We start from the raw sequence: 16,877 nt of genomic DNA on the forward strand, positions 1-16,877 counted from the left end.
ATTAAACAGAATATTATCATTGTGACATGACTGGGGCAAATAGGACAGAATTATCCTCTTTCCTTCTGAACTCTATGCAGCCTAAAACTGTATTGTTATTTGGTCACTACTGCTACCCTAACTCATAGTGAGTAGTGACCTTGCCTTTACAATTCTTTTTGTTTTGTTTTTGTTTTTGCTACTAGGGATCAAACTCAGCACCCTGCGCTTGCCAGGCAGGCACTTATGCTGCTGAGCTATCTCCCTGGTGCCAGCTTTAGAAATCTTAGTCTCACACCATCTGCATCCTTGCTAAATGATATGCTCCTTCCTATGCTTGTACACTTAGCCCTTAAGAAGCAGTTGTGGATCCTTAAATGTAGTACTGATCAATTTCACCCTGTTAGATTCAGTAAGTTAAATTCACTTACTACTAAGTGATAATGATCTTTCTGGATCATTCAACATATTCACTATTCCATCCTACTTTTCTGTCTTATGAATCATATTTATCCAAGTCATGTAATAAAGTTTTAAAGAAGACAACAGCACCAAAATTGTTTGCCCACATTCCTTCATCATGTTCCTTCAGTTAAGAATATGACTATTTTGTCCATAAAAAAGTCAGAAACCAGTTGATCACTGCCTGGTAGAAACAAAAGGATCTAGCCAGATAGAGAGAGAGAGAGAGAGAGAGAGAGAGAGAGAGAGAGAGAGAGAGAGAGAGCGCATGGAGAGGTCATTGAATCATAACTGTAGTGGCCATGATGTTTTGTCTGTTCATCTTTCAGAGAAATTAAAGTTAATCTGTATGCCCTTTTTCTCATGAGCTTCCCTGTGTGCTTCTTCTTTGAAATATTCCCAAAGCAGTGTTGTAATAAGCTGCTTTATGAGCTTAGCAGACTCAGATAGAGCCTACTTCTTCCCTTTCTGAAAAATCAAAACATTATTAACCATCTTTAATTTTCCAACCATTCTTTTTCTCTCCAGGTTCCTCAGTAATTGATCGTAATTTGATTTTCTCATTTTAGTGTTTCTCAATGTCTGGTATAAATTGCAAACCAGAGGGACTTCTTTCATTTTGGATTTGTTTTATTTTAAGCTTTCATTGTCCCTGTTCTATACTGTTTCTCAATCCCAAGGCTATTTTTTCTTTAAGACAGAAGAAAGGAAAAATTAGGAAATAAGCTTTTGATGCCTTCCATCATGATGGTGAAACTTTTAGAGACCTTCTTTATTGCAAAGTGCCAACACTTCAATTAAACCTAAGATTTGAGATTTTAGCTTAGAAAGCCAACTCTATAATAACATTTTTTGTCTTCAAAGAAATACTCAATAACACATGTGATATATATCACCAAAACTGTGGCCCATAACATCTTGAAATAAAACAAATTCCAGGAGGTAAACCTAGACTTCTCTTTGACACATTCTTGCATCTGTAGTATAACTAGAAGTACATTTTTATTGCCCACTATTTCAGTACTAGGGATTTAACCCAGGGCCTTCATGCCTACCTACATTCTCAATCCATTTTTTTATGTTTTGAGACAGACTCACCTTAAGTCACTAAAGTACCCAAGTTGAGCTCTAGCTTTTGATCCCCCTGCCTCAGTCTCCTAGTGTGATGAGACTCCAGCAGTGTGCCACCACAGCCCGCTGCCCATAGCATTCTTTACTTTCTCACTTTTGAACATGATGTGTATCATATTTGTGAAGCTCTCCTGTGTTCATGACTTTGCATCCCTGTGACAAAATATCTGAGAGAAAACTTAAGAAGGAAAGATATATTTTGGCTCACTGCTTCATTATTTCTGGGTCTATGGCAAGAACATCATGGTGGGGAGAACATGGTAAAGTAAAGCTGCTCACCTGATGAAATACAGGTAGTACAGGAGAAGAGACGGGGAGAGACGGAAACAGAGTCAGAGACCTAGAATGAGACCAGAGGCAAGACATAGTCTTCAAGGGTCTTCCCTTAAGGATGTCCTTCCTCCAACTAGACCCTATCTCCAATGCTTCCATCACCTCCCCATAACTCATTCAATTATGAATACATCAATAGATAAATCCTCTGATGAGATTAGAGCCCTCACGATCCCATATCCAAATCACAAACTTTTGAACATCTTTCCAGTGGAGATCAGTCCTTCAATACATGAGATTTAAGGGGACATTTTAGATCCATGTCATAGCACTTTACTTTCATCCTTGAATGCTGAAGGACTTGGGCTTTGACCAGGCCCACCATACCCGTTTCTGGATTGGACCTCTTTCTGGTTCTGCTATAGCATCGTGTGCCTGTACTTTTCCTCCTCTGGAGCACACGCTGCAGCATATGTACTATGGACTAGTGGGGATCAGTGAGCCCTGGTCAAAGGAATGCTGAGTAGAGTCAATGTGCAGGACTCTGCTTTAATGGGGAAAGCAAAGAAACAAACAGAAACTCCCAAAGAACATTGGGAAGAATTCAAATGCAGGGCATTTTTACCCAAAACAAAAGATTTCCCACTGGAGATGACAGAGCATAGGTTGAAGAGGTTGTTGGATCAGACTTGCAAAGACTTTGAATGCCAGCAATGGAATCTGGATATTGTTCAATTTGATCAGAAAAAGACATGCAAAAAAATTGTTTTCCATTGCACGGTGCTAATAAAGTTAATGTGAACTTTTAAATTGTATTGGTATTTATCCTTAGGGATTGAAGAACTTAATGTCAAGTGAATCTCCAGGCTCAAATGCTTTAAATCTTCACAGTGGATTTGAAGTCATTTAGGCATTGGGAAAAATAAGTTCCTAGATCAAAACTGAATTTTAATTACAAAATGAACAAAGTTGCTTAACTCATCTGAAAGCTTTCACAATTATCTGTTTTCTTGTTTGAATAATTTCTTTTACTATGTCAGAACTTTCTAAAGTTGAAAAGGGAAAAGCAGTTTCAGATGACCTTTCAGAGAAATAAAATACAATTTATGTTATTGACTATAATACCTTATCGCTGCTACCATGGAAACCAACTGCAGTTCTCAGACTCCTTGTAACATAAGCCCTCATATAAATTAACAATTCCTTCTTAAACTGGTCATTGTTAGATACAATCATTGGCAACAAAATGTAACGAGGTATCTGGCTGGCTCTGGAGCACAAAACATCACATTTTAAAATATTCTATAAGCAAGTATGTTATTAGAGTATTTATTTACCTTACTCTCAGGTACATAAATTCCTGGTGTTTCTGCTTGAAAAGTCATGACAGTCTGCTTGAAAAGAAATGGCAGGAATTCATGGGCCAGTAAGTTATTCTTAGAAAAGGTAGTCAATTGAAGATACATTAAATGGGCTTATAGCTCAATGCTGAATAAAAGGAGAGCATCATGTGCCAATTTGTACTGTTTCCAAATTTCCTTCACCTCTCTAAGCTACTATTTCACAAAGAAGAAAATAGATACTCATCTCAGAGATTAAGTTCAGTAGCCCCCATCTGAGACCTGAGGCTTGAGGCTTTCATAGCTGAACAGAAGACAGGATACTCTTTATTATAAGGAGCTTGAGTCCTGAGTGATGGAGGTGAATGGAGATGATTTATACACATCAGATGAATCATTCAGGTTGTTGGCTTTACTCTTTCTTTCCTTTGGCTTCTAAGACAAAAGTACAAAGTCAAATTCACAGCTAACCCCAGTTTTTCAAGATGTAGGTAAAATATGCTTTGCACTTTTGAATTGATCATCTTGAATAAAATGTAAATAGCACCAGTTCAGTAGTAAATTTTATATTCAAGAGAAACTTCAATGTATCTTCACTGAAGCATTGTATTATTTTTCAGTTTTTACTTGCTACTGTAACCTAATTCACCATATTAACTTTTATTACATCCATCGAAGGGCTCTGAAAATGCAAAATAATATATGGATCTGTGTGAGTCCATCCTATTCACAGAATAACCTTAAACAAAAAGCAGAACTTATGCTGTGCTGTGCAGCTACTCCCCAAAGAGGGAGGTGAGTAGTGAGGCCATACTGAGTCTCAAGTTTATTTTGCAGGATTGAGATTGATGGTTTATGTCACTAATGGATAAAACTTGTGTGTATTCTGTATCAGCCCTTTCTACGTGGTGCTGCACAAGGATAAGGACAATTTTTGTGTAGCAGCTGAGCTAAAAGAATGATTTTGCACACCCCAGAAACAATGGCTATCATCAAGTCAACCAATAACAAATACTAGGGGAGCTGTGGGGAAAAGGAACACTTCTCCCCTGTTGATGGGAGTGTAGAATGACTGGTACAACCACTATGGAAATCAGTGTGGAGATTCCTCAAGAAACTAGGATTAGAGGTCCCATTCAAGCCAGCTATTCCTCTTCTGGGTATTTTTTCAGAAGAACTGAAAACATCAGACCCCAGTAACATATGTGTCTCCATGTTTCTAGCAGAACAATTTGTCATAGCTAAATCTTGGAAACAAGCCAAATGTCCATCAATTGAAGAACGGATAAAGAAAATGTGGTATTCTTGCACAAGGGGATATTTTTAATCTATAAAAAAGATAAACTCAAGACTTTTATGGGTAAATGGATGCAACTAAAGACAATACTCATAATTGAAATAAATCAGACCCACAAGCATAAATATTGTATTGTCTCACTACTGTAAGAACCTGAAAGAGTAAATAAAATTTGAAAGGTACAATAAATGTTGTGAAATGGAAAGAATGTGTTCAAAGGGAAAGAAAAACTAGAATGAGGAAAAGGACAAAAGAAAGAAGAAAAAGATATATTGGTGTGTATATATGCAGGGTAGCTTGGATAATCGTTCTTCAGATTTCTGCTAGCCTGTTGAAAAGAACAATTAATGCTATTTTTTTTCTCTTCTCTTTTTTAATTTCATATAACTTTTGGGACCAATTTTGCATGCTTATATCTGGTAATCTAAATAACTAATTTGAAGACAACATTATGCCATATAATAATCATTGTTGAATTCCTATGAAATTCTGTATTGCTTCTAATGCTTTTTTTTCCCTCTTTAAAAAAATTAAAAGAAGGGCCAGGGAGATGGCTCAGTAGGTTAAGTGCTTCCCTGGCAAGCACAAGGGCCTGAGTTTAATCCCTGGTTCCGCAAAAAAAAAAAAAAAAATTAAAAGAGAATGATTTTGCAGATCACTAGAAGCCAATCTTAGCTTTACTTGGCTATCCTGAGGCCTGAGGAAGTCAGTATCTTAGCACTTTTATAACATATTCATGACCCAAAGGCAAAAGATAAAAAGCTCTGTTAGGGAATAATTGTGTTATAAAATTTTTCAGAGTCTAGCTAAGTGCCAAGTAAGCATGTAGTCTACCAATAGTTTTGCTGCAAAGGACCATAACAATTAAAAGGGTGTTCTGCAATATTTTATGAATCAATTTAAATCAAAATAAGACAAACAGAAGCCATTGAAAAGACGATGTAGCAATTACTTACTGTATTTTGTGTCACAATTTCCTGCCTCTGAAAGCTTTTAGAAGATATGAATTCAGAAATAACCTCCAATTGTATAATGAGGGCAGGAAATAGAAATTATTTACTTAGATACTCCAGGCATTGCTATTATTGAACCCAACCTGTACTGTTAAGTTGCTTTGGGGTGAAGTGAATCAGGATTTTGCAGGCTGAAGTGACATACTGCACCCAGCTCAGCTGTTGACAGGATTCTGAGTAGGTCACTAACTCACTCTGTGCTTCTTATTTGACATCTTGAAACAGAAAAGAATGAACTGCCATCCCCACCCAAGCCCCACTCTGTTCATAGGAAGAGAATGAAGAGAAACAAAGAGATAAAAGCCAACTCTGTGCTGAAAGAATAAGAAAAGTCAGCAGGCATAGGCAGGCAGGTCTCCCACAACTTGTGATTCCCAGTCCGAACAACAGGGCTGCATAGTTCCGGCTTGCAGACGTAAGCCCTATTCCACCCCAAGCACATCACAACAGAGCTCAGTGCTACAAGGCAGAGACAAGCCTGAATCTTCCTGCACAGGTGCTACTGGAGTGGCACCCTTTGGCTTGCTTCATAGATGTCTGGCCCTGACATCATATCTGCCCCCAAACACATGGCTGGGGCTTTGTACAATTTCATAAATTGTCTTCAAGTGGAGAAAATGGAGCCCACATTCAATAACCAAACGAAGTTGATAAACAACAGTCACTTGACTCTTCTTATTCCTTTCAGATTTCTTCAGTATAATTGCATTAGACACATTTCCAGGAAAGCATTTCTTGGATTATACAATCTGCAAATATTGTGAGTAACTTCTCTGTGGTTATATTATGGGTATAAATTTAAGAAAAGTCTAAAGGTTTCTTTTTAAGGCTTGACATGGCAAAGTATTTATATTAATAGTATGCCAAAAGAATTATTCAAAGATTCCAACTTCTACCAGAATATACATCACATCATCTTCAATTCATCTTCCCTGTCGTGGTCCACTTCCACAATATTTTAGAATTTTTTTCAGAGGGCTGGCCAAATAGCTCAGTGGATTAAAGTGCCTGCAAGCAGGTGCAGGAGCCGAGGGTTCAATCCCCAGGTCTTCCACGCCGGCTCCACCCCCAGGGCGCGCTGAGATGGCCATTGAGACTGGGCATGGTGGTACATGCCTGTAATCCCAACACTTGGGAGGCTGTAAACAGGAGAATTACTATGAGTTGGATGTAGTAGTGAGACCTTACACACCCTGTAAACCCTTCCCTAAAATACAGGAAAAAAAAAAAAATTTTTAAATCTTTTCTAACTTCCTCCATATTTAAAAAAATATTAGACTCCTAGGGCCAGCCAGATAGTTCAGCAGACCAAAGCACCTGCTTAGGCAAGCTCAAGGCCTAGGGTTCTATCCCCAGCATGCCATGCCAACCCCCCTGCTGAGACAGCAATTGAGACTGGGCATGGTGGTACATGCCTATAATCTCAGTGCATGGGAGGCTGAAAAGCAGGAAGGATCACGACAAGTCTGATCTGTGTAGTGAGACCCTGTAGACCCTGTAGACCCTGTACTAACTACATTAAAATATACATATACATTAGACTCCTGAGGATGTGATCCAAAAAGGACAAAAGCAAAATACTTACACAATTGGTTACCGTGTCCTTGATGCAATACCCTAAAGCAGTGGTTTGGGCCATTTCCCTTGCCCTGGCTGTGCTTTTGCACACTCTGAACCTTTCTAATCATCCCTTGATGTGTCCCCCTCTGCACAGCCAGCAGGATGCTCTCAGACACAGAGGTTCGTAGTTTATATCATCATCAGTGGGCTGGAGTCTGAGTACATGTGACTAAAATGGACTATTGACTTTGCCTATTTAACTCTCCCGTGCTATTTGTAGATATCTCAACCACAACAGCATTACAACTCTCAGACCTGGAGTATTCAAAGACCTACATCAGCTCACTTGGCTGTAAGTATGTCAGTGTTCATTTTCCCCATAACCATTCATAGTCTTAATGCTCAGGATGTTAGTTACTTTTTTCATTGCTGAGACAAAACACCTGATGTCCAAAGTCAAGGGAGGAAAGGTTTATTTAGCTCAAGGTAGGTAGGAGTTTCATTTTATAATCAGAGGTCTGCAAAGGAGGGTGGCACAGCCGAGGAGAATAGTTCACAGCAGGTAGAATGTAGCAAAGCAACAAGGCACCTTAATGGCATCTTTCTGCTCCCTTATATTGCATCTAAACTGCCAGGATTATGACAGTGCCAAACCTATCAGTGGATTGATTTAGTAATCATATAACCTTAATTCCAGCATTCCACACTCTGGATCCAGCCATCTCTGAAAAAGTCTCACTTATGACAACATGAGGCTTTGGGGAGACATGTAGACCCAAACCATAACACTTAGATAGTTTTACTTTGGAGTATATGTTGTTTATTATATTTATGTTTTCAGTTTTCACATAATCTGTAGAACTTAGACAATGGCATGCCAAGTGGTAGTTTTGTGTAAAGGGAGCTGACCGTGCTTTTCCAGGAGGCCTTCTGCACCCAGTGTTAGGGATACAAAGCTGCTGGCCAGTCAGTCATTGTTTCTCAAGCTCAGAATCCCTTAACTTCAATGGCGTTATGGGTATTTTGACCCATAAATCCTTTGCTTAGAGGAAGCTGAGAGAAAAGTTTGCCCTGTGCCTAATGAAGCATTTAGTATCATCTTTGGCCTCTACTCATTAGAAGCCAATAATATACACCTTTCCTGAAGAGTTTTAATAAGTAAAACAAAGTCTCCAGGCATTACCAATTGTCCCCTGGGAAGAAAAATTGCCCTTTGTTGGAAATCACTCATCTAAAAAGTAATGAAATTAAGGTTGTGTTCTGATTCCCAGAGCAAAGTATAAAAATACGATAACTCATGTGATCTCGCCACTTTCCAGGTTGAGTAAGCCACAGCTGTCTCCAGGAGTCTTCAATAGTAATTGTGTGCTCACATGAAATAAACAAAAGGTAGTAGAAGGCTGATCAGTTTGCTCATTGTCATTTGTCATAGCCAAGGTTAGTCTGAGCTAGTGGAAAAAACTGTGGCTTTGGTTTCAGGCAGACCCTACATGTGCCTGACCCAATGGGAAATTTCCAAGACAACTTCCTTAATTGTCCTCTTGCTCTTTTTTCTTATCTGTAAAGTACAATCATGATCCCTCCTAAGAGGGACGGTATGCAAAGCAAACACATAGCATAAAGTGCTACACCCACAGCTCCAGGCACACAGTAGGCAAACAGTGGGACCCTCTTCTCTCAATCCTACCTACCTCACAGACTTCTGAGAGTAAACTGGGAGCAGAATCTGGCCTCAAAGTCAAGGAGTTTAATTTGTACTTATTCTTTAGTCTGATAACCAGTAGGTCAAAGCATTTATAGAGCCTATGTTCAGCCCCTAAGCACAGATTAGCTAGATCCAGTCATCCCAAAATGAAAGACACACCCAGACCTTTAACTCTAGCAGGAGGAATTCAGAGAGAGACAGAGAGACAGAGAAAGAGACAGACAGAGAGAGAGAGAGAGAGAGAGAGAGAGAGAGAGAGAGAGAGAGAGAGAGAGAGAGATCTGAATTCTCCTCCTCCTCCTCCTCTTAAGTCCTCACCTTCTCTTACTTCACCTCCACTACCACCATGACCACCACCACCAATCAGTCAAGAACCACATCGGTGCAAATAGCAGAAATCTGGAGGAAATCAATGATCTGACCACAGGTGAAGGAAAAAACTTTCAGGAAGGAGACAACTTGCCAAATAAGGAAAGAAATGAAGGAAGGACCTGGTCAGGTGTTAGAGGACACAGATAGGCTTAGGCCTTTCACTTTTTCCTGGTGTTATTTCAGAAACATCTCTAACACTGGAAATGTTTTGTCAGAATTCTAGATGACAATCCAATAACCAGGATTTCACAGCAATTGTTTACTGGATTAAATTCTTTGTTTTTCCTGTAAGTATTCATCTACCTTTCAATACATCTGTCTACGAATTGCAATGACATCTAACACTAGTATACAGGAAAAGCTTCAAAAACATATCAAACCCCAGAAAACCTTTCTTAGTCATTTCTTGTGTTTCCAGCAATAGTTACTATCACTACTTCCTGGCCATGGCGAGGGAGCAGTTGGCCAGATTATGTATAAATGTGTACTTTAAGCCTAGAAGTGGATTTTTTTTAACCCCTCTAATTTACTAAAGTCCCGGGACATGATTTTATTCGCAGTGGTTAACCTAGAATCATTTTATATTGTGTTCATTTTTCTATCTTAACTATATTTAAATCTCCCAGGAGCTCAGTTTCAACTCCATTTTTAACAAAGAAAACTGCTTTTGCCCATCAGCAGTCACTGAAAATTCCAAAATCTTTGTCTTACCAACAGAGCTCTTCTCATAATTACATTTTCACTGTTTATTAATATACTAGAGTGATTTATCAGCAGGGGATTATTATGTTCCTTTACAGTTGATTATGCAGCATCATTATTTTTCCATTTGTTGAAAGGGACCTCAGTATCATAAATTAATCATGCTGCCTAGCATGCTCATGAGTTGTTTTCTTTTCCCAAATTCCCCCTTCTGTCACTTCGTAGATTTAATGTGGTTTCCAATATGGCCCTTTAATGTTAGAAATGATTAATGTTTCTCATAAGAAGAACTTTGGATGTATGGCACCAGAAATAATTGCAAACTGAAAGTATACAAGAAAAATTACCATGAACTTCAAAATTATTACTTGATATATACTTCTGTTTATCTCATAAAGTTAAGCTGTCTAGTATTTATTTCTAGAATGTATATATATATATTATATGTTTATAGTTTCTTTGACTTCTGCTCCCTAGTTCTTGCCTTACACATATTTAAATACCTTTTTGAAGGTATAGTGTATCTATATAAACTTCATCTTTCCACATTAATTTTAACACGCAAGCTTCTAAATTGTGATATGATAAAACTATGATTCCTATGGTGGCATGTTATTTTGCTCCTAATTATTATTTTCTTTTATAAAGGTCCATGGTTAATAACTCCTTAGAGGCCCTCCCCCAGCAGATTTGTGGCCAAATGCCTCAACTCAGCTGGATGTGAGTACTCATTTAGGATCTAACTTGGGTTTTGTGGATTAAGAAAACTAGTCGCGAAGTTCCTTTACGATTACCTTGAAAGTCCATCATGGATTGCTTTGTAAAACCAAAAATCTAGTCATTTTACTTCCCAGCTTAAAAATCCTCTGAGGAGTTCCAAAGGAGAGAGGGTAATGTTCCACTTTCACCCTCAGCACCCAAAACCACTCACTTTCCACCCGTTGCCCCAACGATTTCTTTTGCTGCCCCTCCCCTTCACATCTCTTCTGCCAGATGTAGCAAAATACTCTCCTAAGGTCAGCCCAATCAGCACATACTGATCCTTGAACTTAAGAAGACTTCTCCCTTATTCACTGGACTAACTCCAGCATTTCCTTCCAAAATCAACTCAAACTTTATTCCAGGAAGCTCCTGCTGATACTGACCAGCTTCGGTGGCTGCCTTTGTACTGTCGCTGTACCCCCTATAAAACTACCATGCCTCCATTTTCTACATCGCCCACCTATCTCAGGAGACCCATCAATACTTTATTTCTCTATCCCCTACATATGTCATCTACAAATTCTTTGGTTATAGAAACTAATAAAATGATTTCAATACCCCAATACTTACAGAATGACATAGTAAGGGCTTAATAAACTTTTGATAGATGAATATATACCAAAGCAATTCTATTTCTTGTTAGCTGTTGACTATTACTTATTTAGAACATTCAGGTTGTTCTTTATATTGGAAATTGAACCCGGGACCTTGTACTTGCCAGGCAGGTGCTTGCACCACCAAACTATATCCCTGGCCCAAACATTCAAGCTGTATCCTGGCTTTGCTATCACAACCCACCCTCCTCTGCCACATGTGAGGTGTGATAAAAACATGCAGTGAATGTCTACATTTTAAAAATGTACTATAGTAAAGGACACATTGCTATTAATCCACCTCAGAATGCTCTTCCTTATTTTTGATACACATACGCCATCATTCCTGCTACTCTCCAAGGCGCCTCTGGAAGTCCTCTTTTGTATCTATAAGCAATGATCTAAAGTATGGTGCATGTTGCTGAGTACTACCCGACAGAAAAACGGTCTCATAAAACACTGTCATGTGTATTTATCCACCTTATTCACTCCTGCTACTGTGCAACTTCTAGCTCTTTCATAGGGTCAAAACAATCATAATCTACTCAAAGTATCAAGGCTGCCACAAGATTGTATCTAAAAGGGCTAAGGAGATAGCTTGGCAGTCTAAACACCTGCTTGGCAAGCTCAAGTACTTGAGTTTGATCCCAGGTACAGCATTCTGTGCCCGCCCTGGAACCCTGGGAGCATGTGAGCTACCACTGTGTACCAGGCATCAGGAGACAGAATGAAGTCTCCCTACCTGTGTATTTCAGACATTAGCATATGCTGTATCAGCAGGAGGACTTGCTACAGCAGCATAGGTGGCTAGACCTTGGTCCTAGAGTTCTTCATTCAGTAGGCCTAAGGCAGAGTTGAGAATCTGTATTTCTAGCAAGGTCCCAGCTGGGTGCTGGGGATGCAGCCCCATACACTCTGAGTTGTGTCATAGTGGACTTTACTGTCATTTAGGCAAAGTGGAAAGAAGCAGTATTTTGGCATTACATAATTGGAGTTTCTATCTGGGTTCTGATGTCCAGCATATAGGTAATGACTTGAGCCTGAACTTTTCCTTCAGGAAAACAGGTACCAAAATATCTACTTCACGTTGGGAAGAATGCAAGGCTATCAGGGTACCACAGAAACTGTCAAATGCTCTCCACTTTACATTCAGATAAATATAATTTAGAAGGCCATTTCTCATACCCACTAGCTCTGCAACCAGAAAAGCGAATCCCCAAGAGCCTGGGATGCCTCATATTTAAGTATAGACTAATAATACCTACCGTGCAGCATGATGATATCAGACATGCCTAAGAGTATTGAGCACTGGCAAAACCTAATAGATTTATGATGGCTGGGCAATAGCATAAGGAAATAGCATGGTGTCCAGCACAGAAGAACATTTGCCATGTGTAGTTTGCTTAGGTTTCCTTTTGCTTCAATTTTACGGAGTTCTGATATTAATTAGAAAGGGATCAGGGGGCTAGGGAGATGGCTCAGTGGAATAAGTGCTTCCCTGGCAAGCGCAAGGGCCTGAGTTCAATCCCCGATGCCACCAGAAAGAAAGAAAGAAAGAAAGAAAGAAAGAAAGAAAGAAAGAAAGAAAGAAAGAAGAAAGAAAGAAAGAAAGAAAGAAAGAAAGAAAGAAAGAAAGAAGAAAGAATGAGATAAGGAACATAACTATACTAACCCTACAATCACTAGAAGGAAAGCATAGTAAAAATTGAAATGAAGTAAAACTAAGGTTCAGAGCTAGTATAAAAACAAAACGTATTTGCAGGCATGTGATTTGTGCAAAAATATTAAAAACATTTTCCCTCCATAATTTTCAGGGATCTGGAAGCCAATCGAATAAAGCATCTTACAAATTCCACCTTTCTGTCATGCGAGTCACTCACAGTGCTGTAAGTACACAAGGGACATCAGTAAGTGAGAGGAAACCCTATAGACTCAAGAATTCAAAGAAAACCCTGACAATGAATTTTAAAGTAGTGTTTTGTTTACAGCCTCTGTCTGAAACTGCAATACTTGGAAAGGGTACACAATAATCTATCAGTATAGATAGATCAGGTAAGCCTTCATTAGGCTGCCTTATGACTCAGGTCTCCAGCTGGCTCTTTGTCATCATTTCTGTTCATGCCCTCAGCTGAACTGGTTGCCTGGGAGCTCCTGTCTTCTCCCATGGCTACCAGTGAAATGTGACCGTGTATATGAAAGTGGTTAGCTATAGACTCATTAGGTGGCACTACCAATGACTTGCCACTTGATGCTTTTCTCCCTAAAGGTAGGGAGGAAAAAAGGCTAGTGTTTTCTGGTTGGCCAGAGATTCAGATTGGTAATTCTGGTTGCTAATCATACTTTTTCTGGGGGCAGGAAGGCAAAAACAGATTAGTTAATTGGCACATCTGCACGAGTAAGTCAAAAAGCACAAGTGTTTGTTTAAATTGTAGTTGTCCATAGATAGTCAGCACTTAGTAAAGTTTGTTGATTGAATGAGTTGTTGGAAAAAAAGAATGGAACAGAAAAATTGGAAAGAGGCACTTTCTGTGATAACCGGAGTCCAAGCAAGTGCAGATTCATGGGCCGCACTCAAAGCCTCGGACTGCTTCCAGCAGCAGTTCTCAGAACCGCCACTACTGCCCTTGGTGAGAAGCTCTCCCCTCAGCTTCCACACCATAGGCACCTCCCTTCGAGACCTCCGAGGAGGAGGCTGATTTAGTGACACTTAATCAGTGGCTCTCCCAGGGAGGACAGATTGCAGCAGCAGACACAAACCCACTGTGCTGACTCTCGCCATGTCTTACAGGTTTCTGCCTAGAAATCAAATTGATTTTGTTCCAGAGAAGACATTTTCTTCATTAAAAAATTTAGGAGAACTGTAAGTAGTATCATCTACTAGGAAGAATATGATTGCTTCTTCCAAGATTATAAATTGAGATACTAGTGAGAGTGCTCTTCCACTAGTAGCAATCAAAAATCCTATAGACTACTGGATATTAAAAATTGACTGAGAAAACCAACATTGTCCTAAAGCCAAAAGAAAGCAAACTGAAATCAGATAGTGGGTTTAAAACAGAATTATCCTACCCTAGTTCCTTTACCTATTTTCTTTTATTGATTTCATAGATGTGTGCATTTGGGAGTACATAAATGTTCAACAACTTCTTAAATATAGATCATTTAATACTAGAGATCCTTTATCTCTTATGCCTAGAGTATAGTTAACTCTCAAAAAGTATTTGCTGAGTGAATAACAGATGGACTGAAATGACATTAATTAAAATGGAACAAAGGAATGAAAATTCTGATTACTTATTGAGGAATTATGACTGCTGTAGAAGGGAAAGGACATAACTGTGCCTAGATTGAGAGTTAAAATCATACAAAAATACTCAGGGCATTGAGGTAATATTTTCTGTTCAAATACATGTTTTGTGGGTCTAGTCCTTTTTAGATACATTTGTTTTGCAATTAATTAATTTTCTCTCCCATAATTGTGTTTCACTGGAAGTTGAAATTAACTATGTTATATTACAAATTGTGGCAATTAGGATAGAAAGTTCATCCTCTGGACTGAGGCCTTAAAATGGAAATTAATGTCATAACCTTTCCTCCTATTCTTCATATGTTGGTTTGTAATTCATGAAGGGCTAAGGATTATAACTAAATTATCTTTAAAACTAAACCATGAGGGGCTGGTGAGATGGCTCAGTGGTCTAAAGCACCTATTTGGAACAAGCTTGGCAAAGCACAGGGACCATGGTTCAATCTCCCAGCACCACATGCCAGCCAGCCCCACCCCCTGGTGGGCTGAGCTGGCCACACACACACACACACACACACACACAAATAATAAAAGAAACTAAACCATGAATAATTCCGATAATTGAATTTAATAAACGTTACAAAGTAAATCCACAAATATTTATTAAATACCAAGTATATGCAAAGTCCTGTCCTTGAACTAAAAATATTGACATTTTATAGGAAAAAATTAAAAGCAGCTCATTTAGAAGAGATTTCCTGCAAGTTTCCTGCCTAGGTCTAGAGAAGGAACATGGCTTGGGTTTCAGGATGGGGTAGGTCAGCATCCAAGTCAGAGAAGACCCTGTTTGATATACAATTTCATGACCTAGTGTTATGATTAGGAATTCTGAAAAATTTCCTAATGCTCTTCTCATCCTACATGGAGGTAGAACCCACCCCAAAAGTGGAAACTGTGATCCTGCTTAAGAGACACTAGCTACTGTTTTTAGAGACACCCATAACTTATCCCAATTCACTTACCCTCAGGGAGCTACAAGAAATTCAATAGTTGATAGACACATCCTGAACAAAGAATTTATACAACTTGAGCAGACAAGCATTGGGTGATTTTACTGTACCATTATAACATCGGATTCATCCTGAGTGGAATAAGCAAAAGCACCTGAGGCCCCAACATTCTTTCTCCCAAGAGAATGTACTTTATTTCTCTGTGTAGCACTTTAAAGGAAAATTTTCCAGTCACCAGTTTCTTAGCCTTTTGTTCTGCTCTGTCTGACCATGTACACCTGTGGCCTCTTTCTGGGCCATGATCCAGGTATGCTATGCCCATCTGGAGCACCTGATACAAATTTCCATATATCAGGACTTGAGGTGTGGAAGTTATGACAGCATTTCCAAAGCCATCTTCTTAAAAATAAATTCATAGTGCATCTGAAGCCACTGACAAGTCCTTTCCCTGAACCTTCCATTATAGTGGTGTCAGTGTCCTTCCCAGAAGCCAGCCTTAAAGACTTCTCCCTTCTGTGCCTCACTCTAAACACCTTAAGTTCTCTCAATCTTAAACTCTGTGCGTGTCCCTGTCAAACCTTCATCAGCTTTCCCTCAGCCCCTATGGAAGCTTCCTGCCTGATCTCCCTCCTCTGACTCTCTCGCTTTTTGACCCTTTCATGTTTCTGATACAGTCACCCACAAAGCAGAGCATATGGCACTGTCCTCTTTAATGTTCTCACTCTGTGTTCCCTGCTGTTTAGCAAAGTGCTTGCCTGGTTCTCAAATGTCAATGTGCAAGTGAACATTGGTTTAAATGCATGTTGCCAGGCTTCTTCCCTGAGACTTTGATGTTGTAGTTCTGGACTGGCCCTGGAATGTGGTCATTCTACGAACATCCTCAGTAATTCTGATGCCTAGGCTCTACCCTAGGGATATTACCGTGGGGTATATCGTGGCCCTTCATCCTGTCTTCATTTCCAGGCTCTCTTTCCCTACTTTTCCCCTATACTTTTTCTTCTCTGTCCCTGTTGGACCATTTGTTGACTCCTAAAGATATTTTTCAATTCCATTCAATCTGTTTCTCTCATCACACTTAACCCTCACCTCAAAATCTATCTTGCTTTTATGCCACCTAATATCATCAAGCTCTGTTCAAACACTTCCTGATTTCTCAAGACATGATTGATGCCTTCCCCCTCTGTCTTTTGTCTGTACTCTCGTAATAGAATTTTTTTCATATTTATTTGTTTTCTAATCTGGCTGTATTGGTCCATTTTCTGTTGCTATACCAAAATATCTATGACAGGGTATTTTATGAAGAAAAGAGTGCTATGTAGTTCATGGTTTGGACTGCTGAAGGTCCAAGACCAAGAAACCAAGAGTTCAAGGGTCAGGCTAGGTTTTATGTAACAGTTGACTCTTGTGAGAACTACCTGGAGTCTCACCATA

At 39.2% G+C, this 16,877-nt stretch overlaps 1 protein-coding gene across 2 annotated transcripts in view; it reads left to right on the plus strand.

Annotated features, from left to right (window-relative positions):
- The window catches only part of Rxfp2 (relaxin/insulin like family peptide receptor 2), a 67,204-nt gene that overhangs the window by 31,904 nt on the left and 18,423 nt on the right, over positions 1 to 16,877 (plus strand). Inside the window, exons 6-11 of one of the 2 annotated variants that reach the window (XM_004631064.3) lie at positions 6,184 to 6,255; positions 7,336 to 7,407; positions 9,348 to 9,419; positions 10,483 to 10,554; positions 13,004 to 13,075; positions 13,978 to 14,049. In XM_004631064.3, coding sequence (XP_004631121.1) covers positions 6,184 to 6,255; positions 7,336 to 7,407; positions 9,348 to 9,419; positions 10,483 to 10,554; positions 13,004 to 13,075; positions 13,978 to 14,049 — 432 coding nt within the window. The remainder of the gene's footprint in view (positions 1 to 6,183; positions 6,256 to 7,335; positions 7,408 to 9,347; positions 9,420 to 10,482; positions 10,555 to 13,003; positions 13,076 to 13,977; positions 14,050 to 16,877) is intronic. The other variant, XM_004631065.3, reaches the window with a different exon arrangement.

Source organism: Octodon degus, unplaced genomic scaffold, assembly GCF_000260255.1.
Source record: "Octodon degus isolate 3935 unplaced genomic scaffold, OctDeg1.0 scaffold00038, whole genome shotgun sequence".
NCBI lineage: Eukaryota > Metazoa > Chordata > Mammalia > Rodentia > Octodontidae > Octodon > Octodon degus.